Source organism: Nyctereutes procyonoides, unplaced genomic scaffold, assembly GCF_905146905.1.
Source record: "Nyctereutes procyonoides isolate TBG_1078 unplaced genomic scaffold, NYPRO_anot_genome, whole genome shotgun sequence".
NCBI lineage: Eukaryota > Metazoa > Chordata > Mammalia > Carnivora > Canidae > Nyctereutes > Nyctereutes procyonoides.
The window spans coordinates 5,870,268-5,893,092 of NW_026575126.1; the positions used below are offsets into that span (position 1 = coordinate 5,870,268).

General features: G+C 43.9%; 1 protein-coding gene across 1 annotated transcript in view; it reads right to left on the minus strand.

Moving 5' to 3' along the window:
- Window positions 1–22,825, minus strand: part of ERICH3 (glutamate rich 3) — an 85,556-nt gene that overhangs the window by 11,319 nt on the left and 51,412 nt on the right. The window contains exons 12-15 of the mRNA XM_055339752.1: window positions 15,260–15,712; window positions 5,504–5,626; window positions 1,525–1,886; window positions 530–1,409 (exon numbers count right to left, since the gene is read on the minus strand). Coding sequence (XP_055195727.1) covers window positions 530–1,409; window positions 1,525–1,886; window positions 5,504–5,626; window positions 15,260–15,712 — 1,818 coding nt within the window. The remainder of the gene's footprint in view (window positions 1–529; window positions 1,410–1,524; window positions 1,887–5,503; window positions 5,627–15,259; window positions 15,713–22,825) is intronic.

Genomic DNA, 22,825 nt, shown 5'->3' on the forward strand with positions numbered 1-22,825 from the left:
TCAAGGGGCGCTGCGCCCCCCGCCCCCTCCCCCTCTCCCTCCCCCCCGTCGGGCCCCGCGCCCTCCGTCCCTACTCCCTCCGCCCCAAGGGGCACTGCGCCCTCTGCATCCGGTGCCCGCGCCCCCGCCCCCTCCTCCCCTCCCGGCCCCGCGGCCCCCACCCGCAACTCCTCCTCCCCGTGGGGCTCTGAGCCTTTGGCGTCGGGTGTCCTCACCCCTGCCCCCTCCTCCCCGCGGTGCCCCGCGCTCCCCGCCCGCGCCCCCGCCCCCTCCTCCCCGCCAGGATCTGTGCCCTCCGCCCCTGCCCCCTCCTCCCCAAGGGGCGCTGCGCCCCCCGACCCCTGCCCCTCTTCCCCGCCGCTGGGCTCTGCGCCTTTGGCGTCAGGTGCCCCCGCCCCCGCCCCCTCCTCCCCAAGGGGCGCTGCGCCCTCCTCCGCCCCCCGCTCCCCGCCGGGCCCCTCCCCCTCCTCCCCCGCGCCCTCCGCCCGCCGCCCGGGCCGGTGCTCCCCTCCGTGCCAGGTGTCCGTGCCAGCCGCGCCCGGCGGGGAGGCGCCCTCCTTGGCCCCTGCCTGCCCCTCCGCGGGCCTCAAATCCGCCACCGCCTGCGTCTCGGGTGCGGCCAGGCCTGCCGCCCGCCCTCCGGCCTGGAGTCCTCCCCGGGGGCTCCCGCCGCGCCCCGGGCCCCCCGCGCCCAGCACGGTGTCCGCAGCGCGCCCTGCGTCCTGGCCCGGGGCCCCGGACTGAGCGCCTCCGCTCAGCCCGCCCCCCGCCGTAGGGCCCCCCGCCGAGACGCCCCGTGGGGCCCCCGCGCTGAGCCCCGCTCCTTGCGGCGGGTGCGAGGGGCCCGCCAGGCCTTCGGGCCCCGGGGCCTGTCCCGCTCCCGCCCGAGCTCCTGGCCCGCTCCGGGTCGGGGCGCGCTCCGGGTCGGCGTCCTGCCGCGGGTCGGCCTCGGGCCCCCCCGGGAGCAGCTCTGCTCTGCCTCCGCGCCGCGCGCCCCCGGCTTCGCTGGGCGTCTCCCCTCCGTCCCGCGGCCGCGCCCCTGCAGGCGCCCCTGCGCTCGCGGCCCCCGGCCCCCGCCTCCCCGCGCCGCCTCCCGGGGGCCCCGCGGGGGCTCGGCCCTCGCCGTCCCGCTCCGCGTCCCTCGGGGAGCCTGGCGCCTCTTCCCCAGCCCTCGCTTCCTCCCCGGAGCCCTGCTCCTCCCCGTCAAGCCCCTGCGCTCCCGGGAGGTCGCGGCCCCGGCCCCCGCGGGCAGCTGCCCTGGGGGCGCCTTGCGGGGCGGAGGTGCTGCTGGCCGGTCCCCCGCTCGCCCCCGGAGCCGCTGGCCGCCCAGCTCCCGCGCGCCCCGCCGCCCCCGGTTCCTCGGCGCCCGCGGTCCCAGCCCCCCGGGCCTCAGCCTCCCCCTCCTGCGTCTGCAGCTCCGGGGGCCGCAAGGCCGGCTCTTGGGGAGCCTCCCCTCCCCCCGCACCTCCGCGGGGCGCTTGGGCAGCCCCTTCTCCCCCGGGGCCTAGCTCCTCTGTAGCCGGCCTGGGATCCCCTGGTGCTCGGGCCGCAGGTGCTGGGCCCCGAGGGCTGGCCCTTCCCTCTGCCCGCTGTCCCCCCCGCAGCGGCCGGGGGCTTCTGCGCCCCCCGGGGGGCCTCCCCGACCCCTGCTCCCCCCCGCAGTGCTGCCTCCTCCTCCTCTTCCGTCGCGGTCCCATCAGCATCCCGGTGAGCATCCCGGTGAGCATCCCGGTGAGCATCCCGATGAGCATCCCTGCGCGGCGCCGGCGCCTCTTCCTCGGCCGCTGCTTCCTTCCCCAGTGGGGACGCGTCCCATGCGCCTGCCTCGGACCCCGTGCTTGAGTGCAGCGGCGCCCCGGCCTCCAACCCGAAAGTCCTGTCGGGTGCTACAAAATGAGGTCGGAAAGCGGGGTTACTTAGGCCAAAGCCCGCGGGGAGGGGAGGGGGGATGCTCTGTGTAACCCCCTATGGGGCACGTGCGCTATCAAGCTGCTGATGCTATGCACCCAGCAAGGCCTCGACTGACGCCATCGCCTCCAACAGCACCATGGTCCAATAATGGCCTTCGTGATGAAAAGAGGGGCCCTCAATTTAACGGACGCCTATTAAAGGAAAACTGAACATCAGAACCCTCAGAAACAAAATCTCCACATCTTACTTTCCCCCCCTTTCTCTCTCTCTCTCTCTCTCTCTCTCACACACACACACACACACACACACACTGCCTACTTTCATTTGAAATATTAGGACTTGCAGAAAAAAATTATATAATAAAAAGACCCAGTGTTTCATCTTCTTAGAAATCGCCGCGCCCTATAGCATCACAGTGCGTGCGGCCTCAGCCTGTGCTGCTCGCACCTGTGGGCACAGTCAGCCGCACACCCACAATGCGGTGGGAGCTGATTATTACCCGACCCATTACTCCCACATGGTAAAGCTGCTCTACCTAGATTTAGTCATCAAATAACTTCGTAGCTCAAGGTAAGACTTTTCACTAAAGACACCAATTTGTATCCCAGGTCAGGATACCTCCGGTCTGTGTTCAGAAACCGTTTTTGCCCTTGGCAAAACAGGATCACAGAACAAGACAGGACTTTGTAGTCTGGGACAAATTTCAACATAAATAACCTTCTTGAAGTATTTCCTAAGTTCTCATCTCTAATTCCCTGGCAAATCTGGGTGTCCTAGTCACCGTACTTTAATAAATCTAAGTTCAATATGTTTCTCAAGCCTCAAATGCATTTCTTATTATTTAACAAATACATGCATTTCCGGTGAAGTGACCTGTGCAAAATAAGTAAAAGGATGTCATGTCAAATACCCAAGCATTTAGATTTTCCAACTGGAGAATAATACTTAGGGAGATGGGAACTCCTAAACTGGCCGTCTTAATAATTCCCCTATCAAATGAATCTTTCTCACTTATCGAAGATGCTAGACGTTACCGTACCAGTGTGCCAACCTCCAAATTATGGAAATTTATCCAATAGGCAAATGTGTCTTCCTCGTATTTTTTATTGCCCATCTTTTTGGCCAGCCTCACCCTCTGCCTCATTACCAAGGACCTACCAGAAACCTAAAGCCCCGGTCCTACTCACGTCCCCCCTGTCCTGATACCCCATCCAGGACCGTCTCCTCACTGCATTTCCCCTCCTCCCACAAACCAGAGCTGCCCTTTGTTGCATCCCCTTGGTCTTTGCCAGCTATCACAATAAACCGTTTGTGAAGTAAGGCAGTAATAGCTGATATTCCATTTCCCCTAACAAATATACTTGGAAGGTAACTTTTGATGACTTCTTCCAAAGAGGTAACAGAAATTTCAGGCCTATCAATAAGGTGAGTGTTGACTTTTATATGTGGTCCTCTGCATATCACAGCAGTTATTTACTAAATTGTTCCTACAAGCTGCCAGAGGGAAAGGTAGAGCCAAATGTTCATTCAGGGAACATGTAGCCAATTCACCTGAAAGAATTTTATTTCATTATTCGTATTTCACTTCATCGGTCCACAGTATCTCATTACGGATTATTACTGGGTTTAAAACAAAATTAAATTACAGCAATGTCAAGTCTCTTTAATAGTATATGTGTTGCTATTCAAATTCCTGCATAAAAGTATATTAAAAAGTCAGTTATGAAAAACATTTAAATAAAGTCCTCTGTTTTGCTAAGCTGGCCCTTAAATTTATGGATTAATTAAAGAACATTAAGGAAAATGGAATAAAACTGCCTACCCACCATATAATATATACTGTGCCTAAATTCTAGGAGAGAAGGGGCCAATGGCGTCCAGCTGAGCTATTATAGGAACACACACGCCACGGGGGAGTCAGACGTTCCCGAAGTAAGGGGGAGGAGTAATGGAACCTTTCTCAGAAGTATGAGTATGAAACATGACATGTTTTTTTTTTTATCATAACTATGGGCTTTTGCAGGCAGGAAATGAATCTAAGACAGCAAGCGACGGGTGCCTGGGTGGCTCGGTCAGTTGAGCATCTGCCTTCCCTCAGGTCTTGATCTCAGGGTCGTGGGATCGAGTCCTGCAGCAGGCTCCCTGCTCAGTAGAGTCTGCTTCTCCCTCTCCCTCTGCCCCTACCCCTACTCATGCTCCCTCACTCTCTCTCTCTCTCAAATAAATAAATAAATAAATAAAAATTTAAAAAAGCAGCAAGTGGTATTCACAACTGGAGGCAATTTGGTTGGGTGAAGTGAGTGTGTACTTAGGGGTCAGACGGAGCTGGATGAACTTGGGAAACAACACCTCTCTGAGCCTTCATTCTTTTATCGGTAAAATGGGGACAGAAATGCTTGACTCACACAATCCTTGTGATAGTAAACCACAAAATGCTTCGCACAGTCCCTGGCACATAGAAGGCCCTGGCAAGTCTTTCTTCCATACCTCCCTTCTGCTGTTTACCATAAATGATATGTTCTTGATTGAATCAGATTTCGTCAGTAACAACTACTATGCGGGCATTGCAGAATGTTCGGGAGCTACACTGGAGCTCCTCCGGTGGAACGCTCACCACAGAAGATTTGGATTCCCTAAGCAGTCAGGCTCCCCCTCCCATAACTCGTCTGTCTACTTCACGTTCAAGTGCCACCGGGCCCTCTCCACACTGCCCAGGGGGAGCTCGAGCTCAGGGAGCCGGCCTAAGTACATAGATTCTGGCTCCTATTTGTTGTAACAACAAGTCCTTTTTCTCTGACCCAGGAGTCTTGTGTCTTCTGCTCAGACTATGAAACTGTGGATGGCAACCTTGTTTGCTTGAAAACAAGGTAAAATCTCAAATACCTCACAGCGTTTAATGACTGTCATTAAAAATTAGAGGTAGGGGTAATGCAACCATATGAAGAACAAAATGAATACCCCCCCCATATACACACACATATATTTAAATCAGGGCAGTTTTGAAAATCCCTCTACTAAATATGGGGAAACCTGATTTATAGAACACAGGGTGTTGGACCCGATGTGTATGAGTCATGGTCTGCTGAGTCACTCTAACTGGCAATCTTGCAGCTGGAATACTCATCACCAAGAGCCAGGTCATATGCTGATGGCAGTGAATTCTTCCCTAATTTTAAAAAATAATAATAATGAGTTCAAATAAACCATTGTGAAATATGCCTTGGCTCTCCCTGTCTCCAGGGGGTCAGTTAGGCAGATCCTCCCACATATTCAACTAACTGGGTGACCGCCGATGAGATGAGACTGATCTGAAAATCCCCATCAATATTTCTTTTATACTCTAAAGTCCCTTTTTTGCCTCCAATCTAGGCATTAATATATTCAAAAAAGAATAATAACATTCATATCTGATGTCAGCTTCAAAGCTCCCCATAAGGCCTCTCAAGCACCTCCTGCCATCAAAGTCATTAGCTGAAAAGAAAATAAAGGTGGAAGGAGGAGGAAACAAGGGTGGGAAGATGGAAGATGGAAACGGGGCTGTCTTTTGCAGAGGATTTCTAAAGGTCTTCCCGAGGTAGTGACGTGCCCTTACCTGCACCTGCGTCAATCTCCGGCTTCCCCGAGTGCTTCTCCTCTTCTGTGCTGCTAACACCAGACTCGGTGTCATAGTGGCAGCGGCAGCCAGGTTCCACAGCTCCAGCTGCAATCTGTCCAACTGATTGGAGATCATATAAAATATCAAAAGGCATAAAAACAGGTCATGGGAACATTGCTGAGCTATTTCACATCACGTCAGCAAGCGGGGTTAATTTTAAAGTATTCACATTAAGATGTGACCTTGTTTTTAAAATCGGTTAAGATTAAATCGCTTCCAAGCCGTGATTTCAAAAAGGCAGACACAATGGGAGATCATGAAGTAAAGAGATCCATGCAAAGAAATACTTTTAAAAGACAACAGCCAGAAGCAGTGACAGATTAGCCAAAGCACATGCAATGAAATGCCTGAAAACGAGGCTTAGTTGCCTTTTCCTTTCTAGAAACACGCGTTACAGCTTTCATGACGCCAGTCATCCCATCCCTGCTTTTTGAGATTGTTAAAACCACCAGAGCTGACTATACTATGAGCATTTCATCCATTAGTACATTTTGGTGATTCGAACCCACTACTCACGCCGAGTGGACGGAGGAAAAAAGTGAGTGCGCGGTTCCTATACATTGGACAGTGAAAGCGGTTGTAGAAATTCCTCTTATCTGCAGTTGACAATCAGCCATGGAACTTGAGAAACACAATGACCTAAGTTCAGGTCCCGTACTCCACACTAACTGTGTCACCTTCAGTAAGTTCTTTGACCTAAGCCTAAGCCTCTGTTTACCCATCTCTCTTAAAAAGCTATCTACTCCTTGTTAAAAAAAAAAAAAAAAAGCTATCTACTCAGTGGTTATTGGAAGGATTAAGTAATACGCGTACAACATGGTCATCTTTCACTTATTAGCAGATGCCTACGCACTTGATAAACAATAGCTGTGACGATGATGAGCATGTTGATTAGAAGTAGTATCACCCAGTCTGGTATGACTATAGGCAACACTGTAACATCAATTAAATTTGTCTTTAATTTCTGACATGTCCCGCCTACATCCCTTACCCACTGTCTGATGATCCATGTGCCTCAATCTCTGACACCCACCATTTTTGCCACCTTCTGGTTAATTAAAGCTCATTTGAATAATGTAGACCCAGATCTGCCCTCCCAGATAAGAGTAGCTACAATAAAATACCCTTTCTTTTCTTCCTTCCTTCCCTCTCTCTCTCTTTTTTTTTTTCCTCTTTCCTTTCACATATTCTGATTCAGTTGATCCAAAGACTGTACTTGGAGAGAAGCAGAACCAGAATGTGATCTCTCGCTCACTGTAAGGTGAGTTGCTAAGGGGTAATTAGTTACTTACTGATCCATCTGTGTTTGGAAGCAAATAGTGAAATGTCTGCTTCATGTGGCTTTTGGGGGAAAAAATGGAAATGACTTAACTTTATTAATCTTAAGAGAAAAAAACATGGAAATGAAAAGAGGTACGTCAAATTGTTCAAATGTATACTTTGTGAACATCAATTTTCCTCATTCATCCAATAACCAAATAAAAAAAAAGACTTTTACAATAATATAGTTTAGAGATGACATCAACTCATGATAACTAGATTATCTTTGGGTTTGCTATCAAGTAAGCCTTTATTTTAGGAACTTTATAAACATCGTACATATAAGTTAAATCTCATCTTCCCCGCTGTAATAATGTTGTCAATATATAACTAGTGAGTTTGAATAAGCAGTGTTTTGGGTCCTTGTGTATAAATCTGCTTGGCTGATTGAGCAATAGAAATCCCAAAGACAACAGGACAGGGGGATGGGAGCAAATCTGATTTCACAGCAATTATTTGAAGTTTTGTTTCATCCGAGCCAATGAAACATCTGGGTTTTTTTTTTCTGAGTAGCCCATAGACTATAAGTAAATATGGTTTATTATACAGATATTGAATCATTGTTATACACTTAAAAAAATATCATGTACATCAATTATACCGCAATAAACTTTTTTAAAGAACTATAGTTTGCAATAATAATAACAAACAATAATTAAAATAAACAGTTAGCAGCTATTGAACCAAAGACCATTCTAAGAAGCCAAATGGTACTAGCATAATTTGGAAATTACAACTCACTCGGAATGGACAGTGAAGCCTGTAGTCCCTCTGTCTCAGGACTGTCATCACCACCTGGCCACGTCTGCTGGCTTGCCCCTGGAGGGTTAGGCTTTGGAAGTAGATGAAAAGGCTTTTGGAAGTAGATATACAGTTAGGTGTTGCCTGCTTCAGATTCAGCCAGACTGGGGCCCTGGCCTGAGCATCAAGCACTTATTAGGTACGAGACCAGAAAAGGCCTCACTTGGTCATTATTTTTCTCAGATGTTCTGAAACTAAAACTTAAAAGCAAGAACTTGGCCAGGGTCTAACCTTGAGGGTTTCCACCTACAGGAGAGGAGGATGGTGCCCGCTGAGCCCGGCGCCAGCAATGTGATGTGTCACTTTGTGTCCTTAACTACTTAGCCCTTCACCCCCTGAGGCCGCGCTCCTTCCCTCTCTATAAAGATGACCATTAAAAGCAAAGGTGGTTGTCAGTTCTCACAGTCTTCAAAGCAAAACGGAAGAGCCTCGCACACAGAATGTCTTAGATTGGTACCTTTTCCACTCCAATGATATGGAATATTCTAAGATGGTTTTTAAATACCAAAATATTATTATCTGATAATGTTAGCTTTTTAATTATGAAAACAAACATTTTAAAGTAATATATATATATATAGTGCATTCCCTAAATAGGGAAATAGTACAGATTCTTACCTAAAGCTTTTGAAGATTATAAAGTGCAAAAAAGAAAACAAAAGCATCTTATTTTCACCACTCAGAACTTACTGGTTAACATTTGGGTGAATCTCTACGTATCTTTTTCACTCTCCTCTTAGTATACATAGCATTTTGTACCCCATTCTACTCATTTAGCAATATATTGTGACTACTTCCACATATCATTAAATAAAAAATGATTCTTCAGTAACTACATAGGCTGTTCTAATAAGTTTTTACTAAAATTTGGTCAGCCAATTGCCTGATGTTGAATATTGAGTTATTTCCATTTATGTGTGTGTGTGTGTGTGAGAGAGAGAGAGAGAGAGAGATTATACAGCTATTTTAAATACTACTTATAATCATTTTTGCATTTTGTATTTTTTTGTATTTTTTTTTGTATTTTGTATTTTTTCTGACTATTCCCTTAGGGCAAATTACTGGAGAATTGCAGGTTTAAGGAGCTTATTTTTAGAAGCTTTTGAGATATATATATATATATATATATATACATCATATATATATGATATATATAATATACAGGATAATGTACAATGTCTATGATATATATATATATCTTCTTCAGAAAAAAATATATATATTCTTCAGAAAAAGGACGTATCAACGATTTCACCCGTAATGATGGAAGACTGTATATCCCTGTGCTTTTCCCACAACATCACAACTTCCACCAATTCTTTCTATAGTTGATAATTTCATAATTGAAAACTGGTGGCAAGGATAGTTTTCAATATTAGTAGGCAAGCTTTCTAAATTCCTTCCCTTTTTCCATGCTTGTTTTGAAACAAGACAAACTGACCCCATCTCGAATCCTACTAACGATCCCAAGCAGTTCAGTATCAGGAGAAAGCTGTGCCAAGGACCTCTCTTCTGAATTTCAGGAATGTAGGGAGCCTGGAAGGGCAGAGGAAAGGTCTATCCCAAGTTCCCAGTGACCTTGAACACCATGCATTTGATCTGATCACTCTGCGTGGAGCCAATGACCTTCCCAGCAAGTCCCCGTGACAAACTTCACGAGGAACACCGTCTACCTAGGCGGTGCAGACGCTCCTGCGTTACCCCCGGCGTGGACTCATGGCCCACGCAAATCCGGGACTGATTACAAACTCCAGCTGCAGGGAGCTAAAGTCTACCCTCCACACAGCACAGAATAGTGGACAATCATCTTTCTAAAACTTTCAGGTCATGTCATTTGTAGGCTCAGACCTTTCCAGCAGTTTCCTAGCTCAGAATAAAATCCTCTCTGTGGCCTACAGGTTCTCTCCCTCGGCCTCATCTTCCACCACTTTCTGGTTCTGCTGCTCTTTGCTGCTCGCACTGGCCTCCCTTCCAGATCCTTCACTCAGCAACTAAGCATCCGGTGTAGAGTCCTTGCATTTGCTCTTTCTCCCGCTTCCTGCACTCTTCCTTCAGAAGGCAGTGGCTCTTGACCACAGGGGGCAAGTGGGCCCCACACTTCCTTCGGGTCTGTGCTCAAACGTCCCCTCATCCGACAGGCCATCCCTAAAATACCACCCCTGCCTCAAACCGTGACTCTGTCCTCTTACCCCGATTTATTTTTCTCCTACACTTAGTCTGGAATACCCCACCCCCTGTTTATTTTTCACTTGTTAGGCCCATCTCTCCCTAGAACGCAGACTCCCACACAGGCAGGGGCTTCATGATGTTCACCCTCAGAACCAGGTAGCATAAAGCAGATAACCAGAAACTATTTCTTGGCCGAAATCACTACGTGCTTTCACGATTCACCCAGAAATTATATTCGGACTGCCACTCACAACACGTGATGGTCTGGTTCTCCCATCAGGGCCATCTGACTTGCCTGCCTGACGATGAAACCGCATAGGACTTGAGCCGCTACGTCACTCAGGTTCCTATGACCTGGCCAAGCACTCTGACGTCTTCTCCTTCACATATACACGATGTCTGCTCTCATAGACATTGTACGCTAACCCGTATATTATAATACTCTGTTCTTAATGTTTTATTCATATTCATAATGCATAAATTACATTAACTTCACAAATTAGTCTCCCTAAATTGTTCCACTGTTAGAGCATAAAGCAAAGATCGTGTCACAGGGCGTTAAGACAGCTTAAACGGAAATTAACAGAGAAAAATAAACACATTACAATCACACCATGTATGCCCTATCATACTGAACTCCCTCCCAAGGACACGGTCCCACTGCAGCCGGCAATTATAATCTACTTTATCCACTTCACCGCGTGCATCACATCTTTTGTATCAATGCACCTGGTGTGTGTCGGTGGACTGGACAAAGCCCAATTAAGTGAGACTTATTATAAAATACAAGGAAGGTATCACTTTATCAATCTGAAAGGTACAAAGGTATTGAATACAGAACTTTACTCCTTTATCCACTGCTATGATCTCAAGTGAAAACAATTCAGATGAAGTTGCATTAGTTTGGACGCTACGAAACATCATTAACGAAGTGTAATTTTCCGGCCCACAGACCTATTCCTAGCATAATCACAGTTCAGAATTCAGCACCGGACAGATATGAGAGATAATCTTCTACACATTATCTCAGCCACATTTTGACCTACGATTCTATCAGAGATCTAAGTAAAATAATACACATTTCACTCTTTACCGTGCCTGCTGACCTAATTTACATAAGCTGTGTTTTGCAGCAGGGTCACCTACATGACCTTCACTTCACTTTGGTTCCATCCCTCTCTCCCTTTGAGCCACGTAGCTGAAGACTCAATTAAGAAAAAGGACCTAGCCATAACCTCTTTGCTTGGAATCAGACAAGTCAAGACCTGGTTTAATTGATCTAAAATTTTCTCAGAAACATTTATTCATATAAAGGCTTTGAGACTACTTATGACTTCTCTTAATCTGTTATTTTAAATATTTACAAATTTGTTATCAGTTCCTTGAATATACTTAAAAAATCAGCACTCAAGAGTTATAATCTGTGTGGCGTTAATCCTTCTACATCAATCTGAACATTTTACATGTTTTTTTTTAAAAATCTGTTGTTTTATTTTCCACTGTACTTTTTTTTTAAGATTTTATTTATTTATTCATCAGAGACACAGACAGAGAGGCAGAGACCCAGGCAGAGGGAGAAGCAGGCTCCATGCAAGGAGCCCGACGTGGGACTCGATCCTGGGTCTCCAGGATCACACCTGAGTCCAAGGCAGACGCTCAACCACTGAGCCCCCCGGGTGCCCCTCCACTGTACTTTATTCCCTCTGCCTCTGGGCCTCCATCCATAACCCAGAAGTTTTGTTCTTTTGTAGAAGAAGAGTCATAGAACAAATCTATGAGTTCTCGCACAGAGAGCAACATATTTTTAAGAAAATTTGCAAAGTTATAAAATAGAGCAATAGCAATACTAAAGCAATACAGTGGAATACTAAGTACAGTAAATGAGAATAGAGTACAGTTGACAGGAAAAGGTATTGGAAGCTACAGAAATAAGTGAAAGAAAGGCGAGTTGTAAAAAAATGTATCATGTTTCCATCTGTCTATAAAAATAATATATATGTATATGTAGTATAGGAATACATTTATACAAGTGTGCAGAGAGGTTTTTCTGGAATCGAGCCTAAAAAATATTCTCCTCAGTTGTGATGCTGTTGTGTGGGGAAGAGTAGAGGTGGGGCAAGGAAGACTAGCTTTCTTTTCATTCTCTCTGTTCTGTATTGTTTAAACTTTTCAACCAATCCTTCGTAAGAAAAAAAAAATTATCTTAAGCCTTAAAACGTGATCTAGAAATTATACTCTTTGGAACATAGCCTAAGAAAATAATTATAGATTTTAAATTACCTTAGGTAACAGGATAACAGAGTACTATTAGTATAGTAATAGGGGAAATATAAATATCAATAATAGGGGAATGGTTCCATTATAAGAAAACCACAGAATGCGAACAACACACAGACATCGAACTTATTTATAAAGAGTACATAAGAACATAAAAGTGCTTATGGTATAACAATGAGAATAAAAAGCAGGACACAACATTCTATAAAAAATAGGATAACCTAACTTTTGTAAACACTAAGTGTAGAAATAAAAAAACCTGACCAAATGTCGAAGGGGATTTTCGTGTGTGGGCTAAATCTGTGGGGAATTTTTTTAAAAATCTACTCTTCTTTAGTTTCTGACTCCTAGTTCATGTTATGTTATAAGCTGTTAAAGAAACATAAACACGGGCAGCCCGGGGGGCTCAGCGGTTCAGCACCGCCTTCAGCCCAGGGCCTGATCCTAGAGACCCGGGATTGAGTCCCACGTCGTGCTCCCTGCATGGAGCCTGCTTCTCCTTCTGCCTGTGTCTCTGCCCCTCTTTCTCTGTGCCTCTCACGAATAAATAAATAAAATCTTAAAAAAAAAAAGAAACACTCACTAAAGATCTGGTACATTTATTAAAGCTTAAGAAAGATTAAAAAGTCACAAACCTTGTCTTCTAGTGTTGAACTTGCCTTAACAAAAAGATAACAGAATGCTTTAGAATTATAGATGTTATCAAGTCAAGAACATAGACGTCCCGTAATATAGAAGAAAAATGATAAACTTACGCACTTTTTATTTCACACATCCAGAAAAAAACCACCTCACTGTCTCCCAAGCGGCGGGATCCTAGTCCAATGCTTCTACTATTCCATCCATCACCTAAATACAGCCTACGTCACATGGATCTTACTTCACAAAAAGATGTCTATGTACACAAGTCCAGGTAAACAATCTAGTTTTCTGATGTGGAAGTAAAAGAAATAATAATGTCACTGTTACAACTGAACTTTAACATCTCTGCCTTTTTTGAGCAGCAGCTTGCCAAATCATACAAATTTCCTATATTGTACATGACATGTTCCAGAACTGAACAATAAGACCCAGGATCAAAGATTTGAATTAGGGACGTCTGGGTGGCTCAGTGGTTGACCGTCTGCCCTTGGCTCAAGGCGTGACCCCGGGGTCCTGGGATCGAGTCTCGCATTTGGCTCCCCATGGGGAGCCTGCTTCTCCCTCTGCCTGTGTCTCTGCCTCTCTCTCTGTGTCTCTTATGAATAAATAAATCTTTAAAAAAAGACTTTATTTATTTTATAAATGGGTTTCTAATGTATTTTAACAAGAAACTTAACTCATGTATGGAAAAATCACTTGGACAAATCTCAGAGGTCTTTAATCCCAGAGCAGAAGTTGGCAAACTTTTTCTATTACGGGTCAGATAGTGAATTCTCAGGGCTTTGTGAGCTACAAGGTCTCTGCTGCAAACACTCAACTCTGCCCTTGCAAGACAAAAGCGATCATTAATATAATATGTAAACAAATGAGCATGGCTCCGTTCCAGTAAAACTTTATTTCCTGACACTGAAATTTGAATTTAATTTGTTCACATCACCACATATTATTCTTTTGATTTGAAGGAATTAATAATATAGATAAACCATTAGCCAGCCTTATTAAAAAGAAGAGAGAGAAGACTCAAACTGATTTTTCAAATCATTAAAAAAATTTGAAAAACAACAAATTTCAAAAACATTCTTAGCTCACAGGCAAGGAGGAAGGAGGAGAAGGAGAAGAAGGAAGAAGAAGAAAAGAAGAAGAAGAAGAAGAAGAAGAAGAAGAAGAAGAAGAAGAAGAAGGAAGAAGAAGAAGAAGAAGAAGAAGAAGAAGAAGAAGAAGAAGAAAAGAGAAAGAAAGGAAGGAAGGAAGGAAGGAAGGAAGGAAGGAAGGAAGGAAGGAAGGAAAGGAGGCAGGCCAGATTGTGCCAGTGGGTCAGAGTTTGTCAAAGTGTGCGTTCCATCTTTTAAGGTCCTAAAAAAAAAAATAAAGTTAGAGACATTAAAAGTATTCCTAAGTTTTAAAACAAATGATTTTAGAATATTAAATTGTGAAAACAGATTTTATCTTGGCATCAAGAATGCCCGCAGTATCGGCAGGGGAGACCGATGAGAGAGAACAGGGAAAGGACACGAGTTACAGGGTACAGGATGCTATGTGAGAGCCAAATGTCTGGCAGGCATGGCTGTCCACAGGGCACAACACGGTCCTTTAACCGTCCCCCTAAAGTTGAGAAACGCATCAGACCTTCCACTCGTCTAAGGTCCTGCAACCTTGCAGGACACTCTTCATCTGCCCGTGTCAAAAGGAACTGTCCTGCATACTCACCCAGGGACCACTGGGTCAGGAGGTCACTCAGTTTCAGAGAAGAACTCAAAGTCAAGTTGGGAGTTTTCTATGAAACTGTCATATTTTTATCTAAATTAAAATTCCCATTGCCCAGATACAATAGAAAATCTTTAAAGACTGGCGCCGCCCTGCTCGAACTCAAATCCTACGGATGCTTCTCATGAGCTATATAATCTAGACAACTTACGGAAACTCTCTGAGCCACAATTTTGTTGCCTGAGAAAAAAAGACATGATGATAATAGAGCCTAACTCAGGGGATTTGGGGCTCATGTAAGGAGTTGATGAGTTACTTATGCAAGTGTTTCAAACTGGCACATAGTAGGCAGCTACCCACGTTAGCTATGTAGGCAAGTGTGTGTGTGTGTGTGTGTGTGTGTACACAGAAGTGTGTATAAAGCTAAGAACAATTACTATTTCTAGTATCAATAACCTCTAAAAAGCCACACATACCCTTGCCTTCAGACACATATTGGGTTTTATTTGATTCTTGAGATAGAATGACCACAAGAAGGAATTTACAGAAAATAGGAAACCAGCTATGTAAGATTTATCAAGTAACTTTTAAAATGCAATAGAAGGAAAAACAGCAAGCTGAAAGTACATGTATGATTACGTGACGAAGAGAGAAATAAAAAATTTGAATGCCTCTGGCATTATCACAACAGTATTTCCCAAGCTTTGGCAGAAATGCAAGGACCAAAATCAGCTTCCATGCATGGGAACAATGGCAGGTCAACTCAATGGCCATACTTACCATCTTTTTCCACCCTATGGGGACCTGCCTTTTTGTCCTTCACCTCAGCAGTGCTTCCTTCCCAAAGCTTACTTTGATCCTTTTCTTTTTCTTCCTTGGAAACATGTTCCTTGGACTTCTCAGATAAGCCCTCTGCAATCCCTGGGGTCCCTTCCTCTGGTTCTGCTTCAGGAACATTCTCCAAGTGTTCCTCTATTGGCAAAGGCTTGGTGGCTACATCTGCTGTTATTATTTCTTGATCTTCAATTTCAACTTCTAAGTAATCCTCCGTTGGAAGGTGGGATTTTCCTGCCTCATCATTTTCACTCAACTCCTGAGAAGAGGAACTTCTGGCACTTTTGTCTGGGCTATTTTCAGAGTGGGCTTCCCCATCCCCAAGTGCAGATTCATCTTCACTGCAGCTAGAACATGGGTGACTTCTGGAGGAGGAGGAGGATGAAACAGTTTTTACATCTAAAAAACAAAACATGATGACATCATTGTTTTCCCATAAAGCAACTGGTTTGATTGTGGGAGGTATGTTAGCAATAATCACACTTAAAAGTTTTCGTATCGGTTAATAGGTTCGATGCCCTTTTCACATCCATTGCACATAACTGTCAAGATAAAGAAAACCCTATGTAATCTGTGAGTCTCTAGAAGTTTTCTTTTTTTTTTAATTTTTTATAGACTTTATTTATTTTTTTTTAATTTTTTATTTATTTATGATAGGCACACAGTGAGAGAGAGAGAGGCAGAGACACAGGCAGAGGGAGAAGCAGGCTCCATGCACCGGGAGCCCGACGTGGGATTCGATCCCGGGTCTCCAGGATCGTGCCCTGGGCCAAAGGCAGGCGCTAAACCGCTGCGCCACCCAGGGATCCCTCTAGAAGTTTTCAATAGGAAGTCACTTTTAACTAAAAACCAGCTGTATTTGTTTATTGATTTTTTAAAAGCCATTTTATTGGAAAACCTTCATCTCTTATTGTAGAAGAAACAGGATACTCTTACTTGTTCAGTGAGACTACTTATTTCATTTTCATCTTGGGTAGCCACAGTCTTCTCTGTGCATACAATTTAAATTTTTATCCACTGTAACACCAACCATACCCAGCTAGCAAGGTGTCCTAGAAAGATCGATGCACTTACATAACATCTTGACACTTTAAAGATATTTTTGAGGTGATGTTTGTTGAGCGTGTGTATGTGTGTGTGTGAAGGAGGACATGTTGTCTTATTTCGGGTTCCCCCAAAACAGACACGGAGGTCAGGATTCATGTGCAAGGAAGGTATTAAGGGTCTGCTCCAGGAGAAACTCTCACAGCTGTGGGGGAAGCAGGGCAGGGAGAGGAAGAAATCAGTGAAGGGAGCTCCTTCAAGCAACACCTCGACCTCAGTCTGATCCCACAGGGACCTCTGAGGTCTGAATGATAGTAGGGTTTTTCCTCCCTCGAGGAAGGAGTGGGGCTTTCATACTCTGCTCCAGTCAGACACAATGACCGCCTCCCCCCCCCAGGGTAGGCCAACACCTCTTGGTGCCTGGGGACGAAGCAGCTCTGTAGCCCAGGGCTGCCTTCAAGAAGGCAGGCGGAGCTGGAGCTGGGAGGTAGACACATGGCATCATACAAGGGCTTCTAGAAGACGGCGTGCCCCGCTGATGGGAGGCCACAGATCTGCAGACCAGAAGCCTAAGCCTACCCCAGCCCAAAATGGTTTGGTACTTACCACCCAAAAGCCCTTTCAAAAACCTCCAAGAGAGCAACATCCAGGCCGAATCTCTGGAAGGAAGATGCGTGGCCTGAAAACCACGGCGTAGATGTGACCCCGAGAGATACGAACCTGCTTTGGAGCTTTCTAACCAATACATAGTTTTTTTATGGAATATAGGTTCAGAGGAAACATCCCACACCTAAACGCTGCCTCGTTTTCTTGTTTTCTCTTCTCTGTGTGCCCCTTACTCTTTTCTCGGTTTCTTTGATTCCTTTTATTTCTGGCGGGAGCAGCTTGATACAGACTTTCAGGGAAGAAATACCTTTTCCTCTTATCCTTTTCCTTCATGCCCTCCAGCCCAAATGACTCTCCATGACAGGGCTTAGAATTTTAAGAAGAGTCACAGAGACTTATCAGAGTTTCCGCAAAGATTTGAGAGATGCTACACAGCAGTTAAACAAACAAACAAACAAACAAACAAACAAAAACCTCTAAAAGGCCTTTAAGCAACAGAACCCCTTAAGTGCAATTCCATTTGTTTTTATCTCCCAACTACCTTGGCAGGCACCAGATGACCACTGTTTCTAAAAGGAACACACACTTTAACTACTCATTCTTTATCTCCATTTTATAAAAACTCAATAGACTGTCTCTCACCGGGAACACAGCAGAGATCAAGGACAGTTGTTCTCTATCTTATTTGTGTCACTCCAGAAACTTTAGTGACTATGAGCTCACCCTGTCTTAAGCATCTCATAATCTTTTTAAAGAAAAACAACTCCTACTTGCTAGTTGTCCAAGCAATGGCTCTCATTAATTGCACAGTTAGCTAAAACGCATTATCATACTTGTTCTGCACTTCCAAAAATTTTTTTTTCCAAAAATTTTCATATCTACCATCTTTAATGTCGATATAATGACTCACTTTTGGCTCTGAGAGTTGTTCACACACTAAAAAAAAAAAATGAGTTTTCCTCTACCTTTCTTTCGTAGCGTCTATTAATTGCGTTATTTTATTTCAAAAGGCTGAAACACGCTCTGGTTCATTTTGATTCAGGCCCTTAGAGAAGAAAGATCAGAAGAATGAATGGCCTTCAAGAGGCAAGGGTACCTGACCTCCCATATAAACTCATTTCAGTTTTCCAATTTCTAACTTCGCTGTACAATTTAGTTTCCTTCTCATTTCTTTCTCTCATTTTCATGCAGACACTGGGGCAAGACTTTGCCTACAAATGAAAGCTCAAAATGTTCCAGGGCCATGGAATGGGATTTTCGACACTAATTTTATTTATTGTCTTAGAAACGAAGCAAGTTTTTAGATAGAAGTTTTGTCTAAAAGAGCATTTTATATAAAAGAAATTGGAGGGCACATATGTAATTTCTGTCTGTTTTTAGGAGGGAAAAAGCTATATTGAAGGCATTGTTGGTAGGCAACTCTGGCTCCCACCCAATTCTGTTTTTCTCTCCAGGGCTCCCTGCAGGTATCGAAGCTTAAGGAATCTGCTCTTGGTCTTTATGGTAAAGGAATGATGTGCACTCATCGGTGTGGTGCCACGATTCCATGCCCTAAGCGGGACCTCTGACTTTCCGCCCTGCACATTCAATCAGGCTCCAAACCCTTAACTGTCTTCTCTTTCCATGTCACCTCCTCCTTTTGCACGACTACTGTTTCACACAACAGGAGACTGAGAGAAAATAATATGTTCTCTGTAAGATAAAACTAGGTGTTTCAATCATGACTCAGCTACTTAATAGCTTTGACTTTGGCTATCCCGCTTAACCTCTCTAGCCTATTTTCTTGACTATAAAATGGGGCTGATTCTCTCTGTAAGTCATTGACACAAAATTAGCATAATCAAATCAAATAATGGTTTCTTTATGAATTCCAGTCTTTCCCCCTCTATGAAATCATACATGATAAGTGTGGTCTAATACATTTATTTCTTGTCATTTCCCCCTGCACACTATATGAAGAATCGTAATGCAGTGACATTTTGCTGAGGAAAAAAAGAAAAAGATAAAAATAAAAAGATGTTTCCGCATGTACCTACTTGTACCAAACAATGAGGTAAGCACTTTACAATCATCTCATTTAATCCCATGGAATAGCTATCTTCTTTTTCTAGGTCTAGTAAATAAGGGGGGACACCTGGGTGGCTCAGGTGACTGGTTTTTGGTTCCGGCCATGGCCATGATCTCAGGGTCGTGAGATTGAGCCCCGTGACAGGCTCATGGCAGAGTCGACTTGGAATTCTCTATCTCTCTCTCTCCATCTGCCCCTCCCCCTGCTCACATTTACTTGCATGCTCTCTCTAACATAAATTAATTAATTACCTTAAGTTTAAAAAGAAAGCTAAGTGCAGAGAAGTTAAATAATACCCAATGTCCATTAGCTATAAAGCACCAAGTTTTGTAAGACTTTTTTTTTTTTTTTTGGTAATGACCCATTATAGTAAAACCAAGACCACTCTACTTGCCAGAAGGCCTTCAAACAAGGAGCACCTGCTGTCATGGATTTACCATTGCTTCTCTTAACTAACTTTGTGCTGTTACCACCCCAAGGTGACAAATGGAAGATAGTTCTCTCAAAACACCAGAACTCATGGAATTCAGCCTCGCCCCCCTTTTATATCCCTAATGGTCATTCTCCATTTCAGCATCTATGTATATCTCTGGAATCTCTACTGCTTATACTACCTGCCTGGCTAAGTTGCTACACGCCTGGCCAAGGATGCCAACCGCTCACACATCCATAGCCAACACCACATTCAGGAGGAACTCTGCTCCTTTCTCTCATAACTGAGGTTCTAAGCTGTTTTCCACCTTTCTACCCACGTCCATAGGTCTGTTCATTAAATGCACACTGAGCACCTCCTCTCTGTGAGGCTATGTGCTAGGTTTTAAGGACACAGTAGAGGAAAAGGCAGGCCAGGCCCTGCTTCCACAGAGATGACACACTCTAGCCAGACACCCCCTCCTTCTGCATGAGCACAGTAGATCATCTGTACGTGTCCACTCAGATGTTTGTTCCCTCTCCTTCCAGTGACCAAGGAGAGCCCTCTCAGGAGCTGCTGTCATGCCCTTACTGCAATCAGTAGCTATATTGTCTGTTTTGAACCAATTATAAGTCCTGACCTTAGTTTTCTATCATTTCCTCACTCTCTAGCACAGAGTATGATTTTACTATAGTTTAAATTCTCCATTTTCTCCCTTAGGGTCCTGATTTTAGCTGCTTTGTTTTGGATTCACGACCTTGAAGCCTCATGGACACTTTAAGTGCACACACTCAGTACAAGTATGTAAATTCAGTGAAACATGACTAGCTTTCACCCCAATAACTACCACTCATCCCAACCCAGTGGATACAATACTCTTCTGAACTCTAACACAAACTGCTTCTCTCTCCCATTCTTTAGTCTCAGGGTTCACAGCAAAATCTGTGCGGATGCTGCTCCTATTGTCTTCGAATTGGCCATGACACATGAATTCACACATCCTACTGTTACTCATATTAACAGTTCTATCTTGATTATACTCGCAAACTCATCAAAATCTGTTTATACTTTATATTAGATACAGTGGCTTGGTCAATATTTTCATGTATGTCTAATAAATTTTCTAACAATATTTCATATATTGTCTAATGATGCCTAATTAGACAAGCACTTCATACTCATAAATATTATAGAATCAATGTATGCTTAATGAAAATAGAAGTAGAAATCATTAAATTCCAGCTATAAACAGTAACTAGTTTTTTGCCTTAAGGGGGAGCATATGTCCTCACACTGATAATTCATGACTCAATTCATCAATGAGACTAAGACGCATATCTTTTTGTAAGAATAAACATGTACAGGTAAATGCAGCTCTAGCGAGAAGAAACGAAAAAACTGAGAAAAGCTTAAAAATTCCTCCATATGTACCTTTAATTACACTTTTTTAAACATTAAAATGAATACTTAAAATTCCGGGAATATAACCAAATTCTGTGTCGTACTGTGCTGCCTAAGTCCTTTTACATTTATCCATTAAGATTAAGATTTTAGGGGTGCCTGGGTTGCTCAATGGGTTAAGCATCTGCCTTCAGCTCAGGTCCTGATTCCGGGGTCCTGAGATCGAGCCCCACATTGGGCTCTCTGCTCAGTGCAGAGCCTGCTTCTCCCTTTGCGTCTGCAGCAACCCCTGCTTGTGCTCTCTCTCTCTCTGTCAAATAAATAAATAAAATCTTTCAAAAAAACCTTAATCAAGATTTTATTGGGTGTCTCAATAATGCCTTTGTTGTGTACAAGGCAGATTCAAAACTGTACAGAAATACCTCATAGGAAGGTATTTTATTTGGACTAAAAGATGATCCTGTATTTAAATACTCACCTGAAAGCCATGATTTCCTACTTGCACAATCAAAATGTGAATATGGATTGAGGAATCCTTACCATTCAGAAAAATTAGTTTGACTAATCATGAAAAAAAAATCACACATACAGACTGACCTGAAGGCCATCTACACTCGTCCCCTAATCCTCTCTGTCCAAGCAGCAGTCAGGTTACACTCAAGTCCACACAGTGTGGCTTCACAGCATCTATAATTTCAGGACGGAAGGGGCAGCCTTCCTTCACAAGCTTCTCTTTGATAGGCCAAGAAATGAAGAGTGAGATTCTTGAAGTCAATAAGTCAAGTAAATAGAGTATTTTTTTGTGACTCTGGAATTTTAAGTCTTAAGGCCTATTCCTTCAACAGACTGGAAAATAGCACAAATGAAATATTATCTTTCTTCCTTGAAAAAGCATTTGCTTTCATTCTTCTATTCTATTCTTTGCAATTCTGGGAAGAGATTCTCTCTCTCTCAACTCTTTCTCATAAGAAGCTATTGATTCTTTATCTCTTACTCATAAGCATTATCATCCAAACTGTCCATAAAAGTATAAAAGTATATTCTCAGCGACATGACATTTTTCCCCTCAACCTTCTAACATTCATCTATGACAATATATTTTCAACTAGTGAATTAGCGCCTGGGGTTGCCAACACAAATGCAGAGAAAAGGAAGCTGTCATTCTTTTTAAACGATGGAAAGTCTCACGCATCATCCCTAAACCTGGATGCTCTCCTAGTGGCTCTTGGTCTCAAGCACTCATCACTCATGGGCTGCTCAGCACAGAGCATTCATCAAGGCGGGCCCACGCAATTGTTAGCTGGCAGTTTAAATGGGGCCGACTTGTCACCAGAGTGACAGCCTGGGCAATTGTTTGCCCTCTGGGAACAGGTGCAGGCAGGTTCAAATGAAACACATCCAAATACTAACAGCAAGATTCTTAATCATGTCAATAAAAAGGATGAACTGGTGTCTCAGATTCAGTGGTCACAATATGCCTCTTACACTTTTGAAGATGAAATGCAGTCTGGCTTTGTAATAGAGTGTTCCAAGGAATCTATTGTGTCATTATCATTTTTAATACATGCTACTTTGTTTGCTGGGTGCAATCTCTAATTCAGATACTCCACATGCTAAAAGGAATGTTTCTGAATAACACAGAGCCAGGTTATCAAAATCAAAGGATGGGAAATAAAAGAGCTGGGAGGTAGAGGAAAGAAACAGTAATATGCAATGAGATTTTATCTCAAAATAATGGCAAAGTTTTTAATGTAAATACCGAAAAAGGAAAAGAGCTCTTAAAAAGGATAGATTAATGATATCATTATTGAAACAACAAAATGAAAGTTGGCAAATTTAACTTTTGGCTCTAAAATTTCCCACTTGTGGGCTCGATTTTATATGTTCTGGTAGCTTTCATTACATATCTCTTCAAAAATATTAGGTATCCTGTGCCTAATAATGCAGGTGACTGTGTACAATATTTTCCAATAAAATTCCA